This window comes from Mercenaria mercenaria, chromosome 7 (assembly GCF_021730395.1).
Source record: "Mercenaria mercenaria strain notata chromosome 7, MADL_Memer_1, whole genome shotgun sequence".
NCBI classification, from domain to species: Eukaryota; Metazoa; Mollusca; class Bivalvia; order Venerida; family Veneridae; genus Mercenaria; species Mercenaria mercenaria.
Genome location: NC_069367.1, coordinates 860,264 through 872,437, shown reverse-complemented (window position 1 = coordinate 872,437; position 12,174 = coordinate 860,264). Strand labels below are relative to the sequence as shown.

The 12,174-nt window shown below is 35.3% G+C and overlaps 1 protein-coding gene across 1 annotated transcript; it reads right to left on the bottom strand.

The window, feature by feature from the left end:
• Positions 1–9,553: 9,553 nt before the first annotated feature.
• LOC128558723 (uncharacterized) lies at positions 9,554–11,305 on the bottom strand. The gene has a single exon (XM_053548890.1). It carries the CDS (start codon positions 11,303–11,305, stop codon positions 9,554–9,556), a length of 1,752 nt encoding a protein of 583 aa, XP_053404865.1.
• Positions 11,306–12,174: the final 869 nt, after the last annotated feature.

Below are 12,174 nucleotides of genomic sequence, written 5' to 3'. Positions count from 1 at the left end.
GCAGTGCCATAAAACATACTGCATTGAAATAAAAAGAGTAAAAATTAAGAACAGTACAATCAAGACAAAGAGAAGTGCATGCTAGCTATGCCAAGGGAACGACTTGGTAACTCGCGGGAACGAGTTACCTATGTCATGGGAACGACTTAATTTCTCTTTCCAACGACAGTAGCCATCCAGTCAAATTTTGCTCAACATGCGTAATCTATATTTATTACCTATAAATGTTAAGTTATTTCTCTTTGTAATAAAGTCGCCATGATGGAAGACGACTTAGAAGATTTCATAGTGAGAAGAGGGGTTACCTTTGAAGTGATTCGAAGGATGATCACAGATAAAATAAATATAACAAACATTTGTATTGGCTTACTAACTCGTAGGAACGAGATAGGTACGTCATGGGAACGAGTTAGCTATGTCATGGGAAGGAGATAGCAAGTCGTTCCCACGACATAGCTAATCCGTTCCCACGAGTAAGTAAGTCGTTGCATTGACATAGCTTGCATGCACTACTCTTTTTTAATGCACAATTATTTTTTCAATGCAATAAAAAAATTTAAAATTGCATTCTCATTTTTCTTTCCAACGACTTTGTAACCCGTTACAACGACGTACTAAGTCGTTCCCTATAGTTATTATCTCATTGAATCGACATAAAAGGAGAAGTGGAATTTATAAAAAAAAGAGGAGTGCATGTTACCTCTGTCCCACCATACCTCTGTGTCACCGTAATACCTTATCCATCAATGTCACTTTAAATTATGTTATGATATTAATTATCTATTCCTTGATATAAGCCCCTGACACTGCACGTAAAAGAACAATCAGTTTGAAGATAGATATTAAAGTTCTCTGACACAGTTCCCACAAGCTGGGAATACTGTACAAAATGCAATGTTGCTGGAGTTAGAGGCCTGGTGGCTCAGCGGACTGGCGGCTTAGTGGACTGGCAGTCCAACACATCCGGGTATCTATTGTAAATAATAATTTAGAATATTATTCGAAAAATATAGAAAAATGTGAATACAATCCAAAGTTTGGCATTAAGAAACAGTCGCGTTTGTGTTTTGTTAAGTAATGCTCAATGAAATACTTAAAACAGGCTATTGTATCAGTTGGAAAATAATAATCTAGAATATACGATCAAACAAAGAAACCTATGGATACTTAAGGCCGCTAGACCGCTAGTCCGACAATTTCGACAAGATAGGAATACAATGAAACCTTTGGATGTAACGGTCACCATTAGCTGTACGTTTTGGCAAAATATCGTGATTAGCAAGTATTTTATTTACTTAAGTGACCTACATATATATCTTTAAGTAGTCATACTCTCTATGATCAGTTTTATGTAACTTCTTTAGAGATGTGTACACTTTCCGAATATGACTTCATAAAGCAAGTTACGCGACCTTTAGACGAACACCTTTATAAAGAAATGTTTTATGAGCTCCTTGATCCCAAAATATAACAACACTGATTCAAAGTAAGAAGAGATTTATTGCCACCGCCAAGCGGCGCTTAACCACTACTGCGTTGATAGTTAATAAAATAAAACTTAGAACGCTACTGCTTTGATAGTTAATAAAATAAAACTTAGAACGCTACTGCTTTGATAGTTAATAAAATAAAACTTAGAACGCTATCAACGTGGATTGTTGTTTTTTTTTTTTGACAGATTCAGATCACTATAAATAATAAAATCAAGAAATATTCTTCAAGTAACACAGCACAGGCTAAAGCGGAATTCTACCATAAAGACATTGAATGGACTCGATGATACTAAAGGACAAGAAAATAATTCCAGTTACTAGGAGATATTTTATGCCGCTAAACGGCTCTTAATACTTCTGTCTGCAAGTCATTCAATAAGTGTAAAATACTTGATTGGTAAATGCTTAATGCTGAATGCCGAGTGATGAATGTCAAATACGTAATGCTAAATGACATTAAATTTTGTCAAAGGTTATATACCAAATATGGAATTTTCACGTTAATTGCCAAATGATGACTGCTAAATGCGTTAGCAAATTATTTAACTAAAATGGTTTGGGAAACCATATCGCTTAATGTCTTGCTGTTAAAATAAATCTGTTACCTTCACTATTTGAAGCATATCATGTTCAAACAGTCTTAAATATATAGCAATAACGTGTTCTATTATGGCCGAAACTGTTATATATGTTATAAATTGCTTTAGATATAGACGAATGACTATTTAAAAGACTAATTTATCCACTTCCGCAGCACTATGATAGGTTTAGCTTTTAATTTAAACATTAAACAAAGCGCATTTGGTACTCATTTGGCATTCATTTTCCCGCATTTTATCATTTGACAATTGTCATTTGGCATTCAATATTCGATATTTAGTATTTTTCGATTAACATGGCATACCGGCCTTCCATAGAACTTAATTGTCTCTTTACTGTCTCATCTAAACAAGATATGATAGAAATATATTCAAATCACTTGCCCCTAATCGATGTGGGTTCGAGCCTCACTCGGGGCGTTGAATTCTTCATGTGAGGACGCCATCCAGCTGGCTTACGGAAGGTCGGTGGTTTTACCCAGGTGCCCGCTCGTGATGAAATAAATCACGGAGTGGCACCTGGGGTCTTCCTCCACCATCAAAGCTGAAAAGTCGCCATATGACCTGTAATTGTGTCGCACCGTTAAATCCAACAAAAAACAAACAAAAAAAAAAAAAGAAAGAAATATAACGATATTGAAAACAAGTACAGCTGTACCTCATTGTTCTGATGTGACAAACTACGGAAAAAGACTCCTGTGTGAGTTTGCATAGACATTTGAAATTGCGGTTTAAAATAGATTTTGATAAAAGCTACTTAAATAGTCTGTCATTGCACTCAAGAATTTGTACAGAGGCCTCCTTTCTTCAGCAGACAGATAAGATCAAGTCTATTTAAATAATACTCTAAATTATATTTATTAAAACTTCGCAATAATACACATGGTCCGAGAGCTCACGGACTTTTATTGCAACAATTGAGGCCAAAAGAAGTTTACACATTTTTGGAAACAGTATTTCATATCCTCCATTCAAACCCGTTTCTTAAGTGTCAAAGCCGTGCCTATCTATATTTTGTTCACTTATGTTTGAGATAGGGGAGGTAAAACTCACTTGTTAAAATTTAGGGGGTAGGGTAAAGTTTACGTCTACCAGTTTTTTCACTGTTTTATTACAGTAAGTATCTTATTCTCAATAAATGTATATATGTCAACCAATGTCAGCAAAAAAGAAATTCATCAAAAAGGAATGAAGGGTAAACTTGATATTTAAGGTCAAAGGTTAAATTTATGTACAAATCACAAAAATTGACATATATATATTTTTTTTTTTATTCTTAAAAATTAGTTTGTTATCATAAGTCACTCAGTTTTACTTATGTAATGTGTATATATCAGCCAAAGTCAGAAATGCAAATCTTGTTGCAAAACGTCAAGGTCAACCCTGATAATTGAAGGTCAAAGTTCATTTTCATGCAAAAATGTGAAAAATGTTACCTTTACTTTTTTAATCTGTTTAATATGTATTCACATTATTAGTCACTGAATTTAATTTGTTTTAATGTCTGTATGTCAGGCAAAGTCAACAGTGGAGATGTAACCCCAAAACTGCCCAGGGTAAAGCTTATATCAAAGGTCAAAGGTCAAATTTGTGTGAAAAATTGCATGAATAGCTTCCTGTTTGAAATATATGCTATTTCTAATCATTATAAGTAATTGCTCGTGATTAATTTTAATATATATATGTATGTCCTACAATGTCAATAATAAAGATATCGTCTGAAATCAGACAAGTTCAAATGTGATATTAAGAGTCAAAGGTCATTTTCAAGTAAAAGAATGAAAAAAAATGGCTCTTTAACTTTTCTTCTTGCTGATAATATTTCGTCGATATTTGTCAACGATATCAGTTCTTTTTAATGTATAAATGTTAGGCGATGTCTAGTATGCACATATAATTTTAAAGCATTCAAGGTCAACCATAATATCAAAGGTCAAAGGTCAAAAAAGTGAGTAAAATATTGTAATAATATCACCTGTTTGTAATAATTTTTATTGTTGAAAAGTATTTGATTGTCATTTTAGTAACTGATCGTTGTTCATTTTACTGTATTTATGTCAGACGATGTCATGGAAGAGAAAATAAGTCAAGGTCAAACCTGGTATTGGGGTCAGGGGTCACTTTTGTATCAAAAATCACAAAATTTCCCATACTTACTCATTTCTTTGATCAAAAATAGCTTGTTGTTATAATTAAATGTTAACAATTTACTTTAATGTATACATGTCAAGCAAGGTCGGCAATGCAGGTCTTATTCTTATAAATGAAAGGCAAACCTATTATCAAAGGTCAAAGGTCAAATTTGTGTAAGAATTCGGAAAATAAATAGAATTTTGAAATGATTTTTCTTTATTGTGTAGGTTATTTTGGTCACTACTAGTAAAACTGATCAGTATTTATTTTAAAGTCTTTACAACTGACAATATTACTGTTGAAATAATAATGAAAAATAAGTCAAGGTCAAACCTGACATTAAAGGTCATAGGTCATTTTCATGTAAAAATTCAAAATACAGCATTTTTAATTTCTTCTTTGTTACAAATTATCTTGTCATTTTAATCACTGAAAATAATTTTGTCATGTTTATTTGTAAATCAATGTCAGCAATGCAGATCTAATTTCAGAAACAGTGATTGGTAAAGCTTATATCAAAGGTAAAAGGTGAAATTTGCGCGAAAGATCGCAAAAAAGCATTTTTTCAATAATTTTCATTGTTTAAAGGTATTTTGTCATTATTAATATCTTATGGTTATTCATTGAAGTTTCATACATGTATATATATGGGTCAATGTCAATAATGAAGATATCATAAGACATGAGTCTAGATCAGCCCTGATGTTAATGTTTAAAATTCATTTTCGGGTAATAAATTCAAAAGATAGCACTGTAATTTTATTTTTTTGTTCAAACATAACTTGTTATAACTTGATGTTAATTCATTTTAATGTTAGCCTTTACTTACTTACTTACTTACTTACTTCCTTACTGCCTTCCATCTTCTTATGGCCGTTTTATATCTTATGATTAGATGCGGCAATGAACTGTTCCGTATTCTGCAGGCCGCTGGCATCTCTCCACGGCTTGGTCTCAAATGGGATGTCTGTTGGCCAAACTTTCTGGCGTGTTTCTTCCAGATAGGAACAGTTCTGCAGAATGTGAAACGGTGTTTGTTCCTCTGATCCGCACTGACATTTAGCTTTCTCTGCAACTCCCAGCTTCTTCATATGTTTTCTCAGGCCACAGTCTACAGTGCGCAGACGGAAGACAGTTAATTGACTGTTTAGTTTGTGTAGACAGTCCTGATTTGGCAGGTAATCTCCATTTATGTTCTTCCAGTCTGACGCAAAGCTGTTCTTCCACAGAGTCTGAGCTTCGAGGTTGGGGCTGTATTTGCATGGTTGCTGTCTTTGCAAGTTTGTGCGCAGCTTCATTTCCAGCTGTGCCCACATGTGCAGGAATCCATCGAAATGCTACATTGTTGCTCTCAGGCAGGATATTGATGTTTTTCAACAGCTGTCTGATTAAGTTGTCTGATGGACCTGTTAAGAGAGCCTGAAGAGCTGACTTGGGGTCTGTTAGGAATATATTGTACCTTTTCTCCTCGCTCATACAGTTCGAGTGTCGCCGATGTGAGGGCTTGCATCTAGATCTGTTGTTGGAACATCTCTTGCCGACTGGATGAGAGAGTATGAAGGAGGAGCTGTCTGAAAATTTGATGTAGGCACCACTTCCAGCTTTCTGAACTGCTTTTCCACTGATCTATCGGTATATGCTTGGATCCAAGAGTGTGCTGGATAGTGGTTATTGATCATTTCTAGCGTTAGAGATTGTTGGTAAGCCTGATGTTGCTTTCCCTTTTCTTCTACTCCTGGCACCTCCAATCTGATCTTGGGAGCACATTGTCTGGGAACCCATCCATTGGGCTCGAGCGGCTCTGCATCTGTGTCCAGTGCTGTTGCTTTCCCTTTTTGTAGTTCTTTGACGGTGTGGTTAATACTCTTAATGTCTTTTCAGTCTGTTCTTGGTTCTGCTCTCAAGTTTTGAGTGGAGTGGGTGGGATGGTAGTCTATTTGCCTCCTCTGCATACACAAAAGCTTTGTACTCTCGTCTTGCATTTATGCTACCTTTTGCATCCCCTCCCCCTTTACTTTTAGTAAGTTTTCGTGGCTCCCCTTTGTTTTGGCAGCCGAATCCCAAGACGGTGCTAAGTGTATGGGTGCGTTTGTATGCTTGTGAGTCTATATCGGTGCCCTACTGTTTTCTTATATGTTGCGTGTTCGTTTTTCTATGTTATTTAGTTGATCGTAGTTTTGTGTTTATCTTTGGTACATGAGTGTCTAAGACAATGGCATTCCCTTGTATAATCGTCCTTGTTCAACTTCCCCCTTCGGACGCCCCCCCCCCCCCCCCCTCAACACCCCCCAACCCCATTTCGCCCCTTGCCGTTCTCTTCCCCTCCATCAATATTTAGCATAATTTAATATGTACTTGTTGGAGGTTTGAAGCAACCCGTCTGAAATACTTTTCCATTACAACTTTATTTTGTTGTGGGCCTACTATGTAAATTCGTGGCTCTGGGGCTGTGTTTTTTGGTGTTCTGTGCTTCCGAGAAATCTACCCTTACCTATTATTTTTTGTCTCTTATGGCTCAGGGTTGTCTTTTCCATTTATTTTATTGCAGTTGTTTTCATTGCCCCGGGATTATCCTCAGACCTGAAATTTAACCTTGTCCAGTTTATCTTTACTGGTTTTGGAAGCAGGTACCAATGAGGTTGATGCGTACTCTGCTATGGGCCGTACATTGCCTGTGTAGACTTGCAGAGGATCTTTGCATTTACTCCCCAACTTGTTCCAGCCAGTTTTTTTTCATCATGGCAAGTTTTTTAAGGCCCTCTCCTTTGACCTTTAATGTCAGATTTGACTTTGACTAATTTTTCATTATTATTTCAAGAATGATATCATCTGTTATATATACTTTAACATGAATATTAATAATTAGTTATAGTTTTGAAATACCCTAAAAAAATAATGAAAAATCATTGCAAAAATACTGTTTTTTGGCTAATTTTCACGCAAATTTGACCTTTGACCTTTGATAATAGGTTTGGCTTTACCTTATTTGGAGACTTACGACCTACATTCCTGACCTTGCTTGACATGTATACATTAAAATAAATTGCTAACAGAAAATTCTAACAAGCGCTATTATTTTTGAACAAAGTAATGGGTAATTATGCTACAATTTGATCTTTTACACAAAAATGACCCCTGACCTTTAATAACAGGTTCGACCTTGACTTATTTCCTCTTCCGTGACATCGTCTGACATATATACAGTAAAATGAACAACGATCAGTTACTAAAATGACAAAACAAATACTTATAAACAATAAAAATTATTTCAAACAGGTGATATTATTGCAACATTTTACTCACTTTTTTTATCTTTGACCTTTGAAATTATGGTTCCCCTTGAATGTTTTGAAATAATATGTGCATACCAGACATCGCCTATTTTTTATATATCAAAATGAACTGATATTGTTGATTAATATCGACAAAATATCATTAACAAAAAGAAAAGTTAAAGAGCTATTTCTTATTCTTTTACTTGAAAATGAACTTTGACCCTTAATATCACATTTGAACTTGTCTAATTTTAGATGATATCTTTATTATTGTCATTGTGGGGCATATATACATTAAAATAAATCACGAGCAATTACAAATAATGATAGAAATAACTGTTATATTTCAAACAGGAAACTATTCATGCATTTTTTTCACACAAATTTGACCTTTGACCTTTGATATAAGCTTTACCCTTGGCAGTTTTGGGGTTACCTTTGCACTGCTGACTTTGCCTGACATACAGACATTAAAACGAATTAACTTCAATGACTAACAATGTGAATACATATTAAAAACGTCAGAAAAAGCACATGTAACATTCTTCATATTTTTGCATGAAAATGAACTTTGACCTTCAATTATCATGGTTAATCTTGACGTTTTGCAATAAGATTTGCATTTCTGACTTTGACTGATATATACACATTACATATATAAAGCTGAGTGACTTATGATAACAAACTAATTTTTAAGAATAAAAATAAATTTCAAATATGTCAATTTTTGTGATTTGTACATAAATTTGACCTTTGACCTTAAATATCAAGTTTGCCCTTCATTCATTTTTGATGAATTTCTTTTTGCTGACATTGGTTGACATATATATATTTACTGACAATCATATAGCTACTGTGATAAAACAGTGAAAAAACTGGTAGACGTAAAATGTACCCTACCCCCTGAATTTTTACAAGTGAGTTTTACCTCCCCTATCACAAACATAAGAGAACAAAATATAGATAGGCACGGCTTTGACACTTAAGAAATGGGTTTTCATGGAGGATATGAAATATTGTTTCCAAAAATGTATAAACTTCTTTTGGCCTCAATTGTTGCAATAAAAGTCCGTGAGCTCTCGGACCAACATAATAATACAATGAAACATGCGGAAAAGACCATCTCTGTACAGATATCACCTGGCTCTAAAGACCACTGGTTTTCTTTCCTATTTTAACATATAGAGTGGATATTAACCTATGAATAAAGACCATCTGTCTATAAAGACCACATTTTGTATCTCCCAAGGATGGTCTTTATAGACAGGTTTGACTGCACAGTACTTATCAGAAACCTAACGGAAGTTATAAATGCGCAAACATCTAAATTCCTAACTTGACTACAGTTCATGTTGGGGGCCTCCGTGGCCAAGTGGTTAAGGTCGCTGACTGCCAATCACTTGCCCCTCACCGATGTGGGTTCGAGCCTCACTCGGGGCGTTGAATTCTTCAAGTGAGGAAGCCATCCAGCTGGCTTACGGAAGGTCGGTGGTTCTACCCAGGTGCCCGCTCGTGATGAAATAATGCACGGAGGGGCACCTGGGGTCTTCCTCTACCATCAAAGCTGGAAAGTCGCCATATGACCTATAATTGTGTCGGTGCGACGTTAAACAAAAAACAAAAAGAACAAAAACAGTTCATGTTAAACGTTATTTTATCAATGCTTTTCATTACATTTTTCATAGCGTTATTTCAGTCAGAATTTTAAAACATTTTATTAGTAATAGATATACATGTATTTGCAATTTAGCACATATAGTATCAAAGTAAAACGCCTTTTTACTGATATAACTTTTGATAATTGCTAGCACAGAGTCTCTTTTTCACCAACAGACTTGTTACGATTGCAGTATACGGCATATTCATGCTCTTCTCTTGGCAAATATAAAATACAAACAAGTCAATGATGGGTTGATTTTGATTATAAAAACTAAATAGATATTTAATTTTGAACATCATTTTCCACATCTTTCATTTTTAATTTGTATTAAGTTAATATTTTCTTTTCAAGCGAAATTGTCTTCTTCAGACAGAGTACAGTATGCTATTGAATTTAATATGTTACTTTTAATAGCTGCAACTTTCTTCCACCATTCAAGTTACTTGAAACAGCAATAAGTGATTTGTCTTTAGAAACACAGACTATGTAGGGGCGTTTCATATCTAATTTGTACGATGACAGGATCCGACCTGTTTGAGAGATCTGTACAATGGAGTTTATTTCATTACTGCAAACCAGGATATAGTCAGATGTATCTACTGCTACACCACGTGGTTCCTTGATCTGGTCGTCCTTGACAACAACTCTGGCGTTGCTCTTGATGTCATATATGTAGACAGTATGCTCGTCACTATCGGTGAGAACCACTTTATCACTGTCTCTAATATATGTACAAGCACTATTGCCTATAGGATATTTCTTGTTAGGAAATTTGATATTGAAATCTTTCTCTTCTCCTGACAGAGACACAATACGAACTGGTCTTGTATCATCGTAAGCTCCAACAACAAAGTTTCTCTCATCTTTCATACATATAGACCCATACTTTGTCATTACTTTACATTTCCTGATAAAAGTTATTTCATTAGATTTACTGACGCGTAGAAAGTCTATCGTACAGTAACTAGTACTTGTTATCGCCACTTCCTCCTCAGATACAGCAACAACACTCAGTGGCATATACGATAACTGATATGATCCTACTTTCTGAAGTTTCTCATTGTAAATCAAACATTTCTTGTTTTTATTATCCACGGCAACCAGTCTACCATCCGGCAGGAAATCCAGTCCTGAGTATAACGGTTCCTCGACATCATCTCCAGTCTGCTTGAGATCAATGGAAGTAATCTTCGTTAATTTAACAATCGGATCTACAGGTGTTATAGGTTTCACAGCTTCCGGTACGGAGTATTTTAATGTCAGTTGCCCCGGAATGTAATCAGAAATCAGAAGTGGGGGTATTTTTAATGTTTCATCAAAATCAAATGAAATAGTCACGGTCTCCAACCTTTGACATTCCTTGTCAACGTTGCTGCTAAGTTCATCGACTTGTTTCTTCATTTTATGTTTCAGTATAAACTGTTGTGATGGCGTCCCGTTCTGATGAACGTTATCAATTGTTTCCAGAGATTTTGTTGCATCAGCAATATGTTTCTCATTGTCAGACTGCTTTTTGGTCAGCTTATTGAGTGTTTCTGTCTTAAATGATTCAGCGTCCTTAGCAACGGAACGTTCCAAATCGTCGAACATTTTCATTACATTATCACGCATTCGTATAATTGTTAAAGATACTTCTTTAACATCTTGATCCAGTTGCTCTTTGGACGACTTGGTATATCTAACGACAGTTTCAGCTTTCTCTCTTATATCCTGCACGCTGGCCTTTAACTCGGAACTTGTTAATGCAGACCTTCCGGCAATTTTCTGTATTTCTACGACACTGTGGCATTTCCGGTGATCCACAATAGCGCAAGTACTGCAGCAAAGCTGATTCTCGTCCTCGCAGAAGAATTTCAAAACTTCTTGATGCTCATCACATTGGTCTAATCCCTTCATATCAAACCAGACTGGTTTCTCTTTAATATCTTTTGCGTTCACTAATTTGTGGTTTTTCATGAAAGCATACGTTTTGTGTATGTTTGAACAATCCATGCATTGAAATTCATCACAAATTGAACAAAACACATCAGCTACAGTTTGTTTATCCTTACTGGAACATGGCTGACATAATATCTGCTCTGTTCGTCCAGGAACTGCATCACCAGAGCTGTTATTTTCCATATTTCCACTCCCCTTTTCCGCCATTTTGAATCGCAGTTACGCTGTACAATAGAAGTATGTTTAAACTTGTCTAGCTTGTCCTATATTTGATTTAGATAAAACCGCTCAGGTCAGAAGTAGGGCATAGAATGCGGAAGTAAATTGTGTTTTGTAAGTGTACACGTTTTATTGTTTATTACAGTTGCATTTTATTTTTTTATTTATTTAAAAAGTACACTGCTTAATATTTTGATTTATGATACTTCAGAAATATAAACGATAGTCCAGTTTCGCCGATACAGGATATTGTTTCTTTTTTTGGACCGGTTCCTTCAACTTGATTGGCTAACAGAATTTTTTAACAAGTGCATAAATCTAAGCGTTATAACTTTTAAAATTTAATGAACTATTTTGCCGGCTCAATTCAGGTACAAATGAATTTTTAAAAATCTCGGTGAGTACGCTCTGCTAGACAGCTGGATATTTCTACAACTCCTTTTCCATCTCTCAAACGGGACACAGTTGAACCTGCCTAAGCGCTCACCTGTATTATGCAGCCATTTGTCTTATGCAGACAATCATTTTCCTTTCAAAAGCGACTTTTTGTGCATATTTCCGAGTACGGTGGCACAGAAGTGACATACACTAGTTTGTTTTGTAATTGCACTTCTCTTTTTTATGTCGTTCCCACGAGGAACTAACACGAGAGAAGGACTAAGTATGTCGTGGTAACGAGTTACTAAGTCGTGGGAACGACATAAAAAGAGAAGTGCATTTTTTAAAATAAAAATATTGCATTGAAATAAAAAGAGTAGCGCAATAAAAAGGAGTAGTGTAATAACAAAACAGTATTATAAGAGTAGTGCATGCTAGCTATGTCGACGGAACGACTTAGTAACTCGTGGAGACGACTT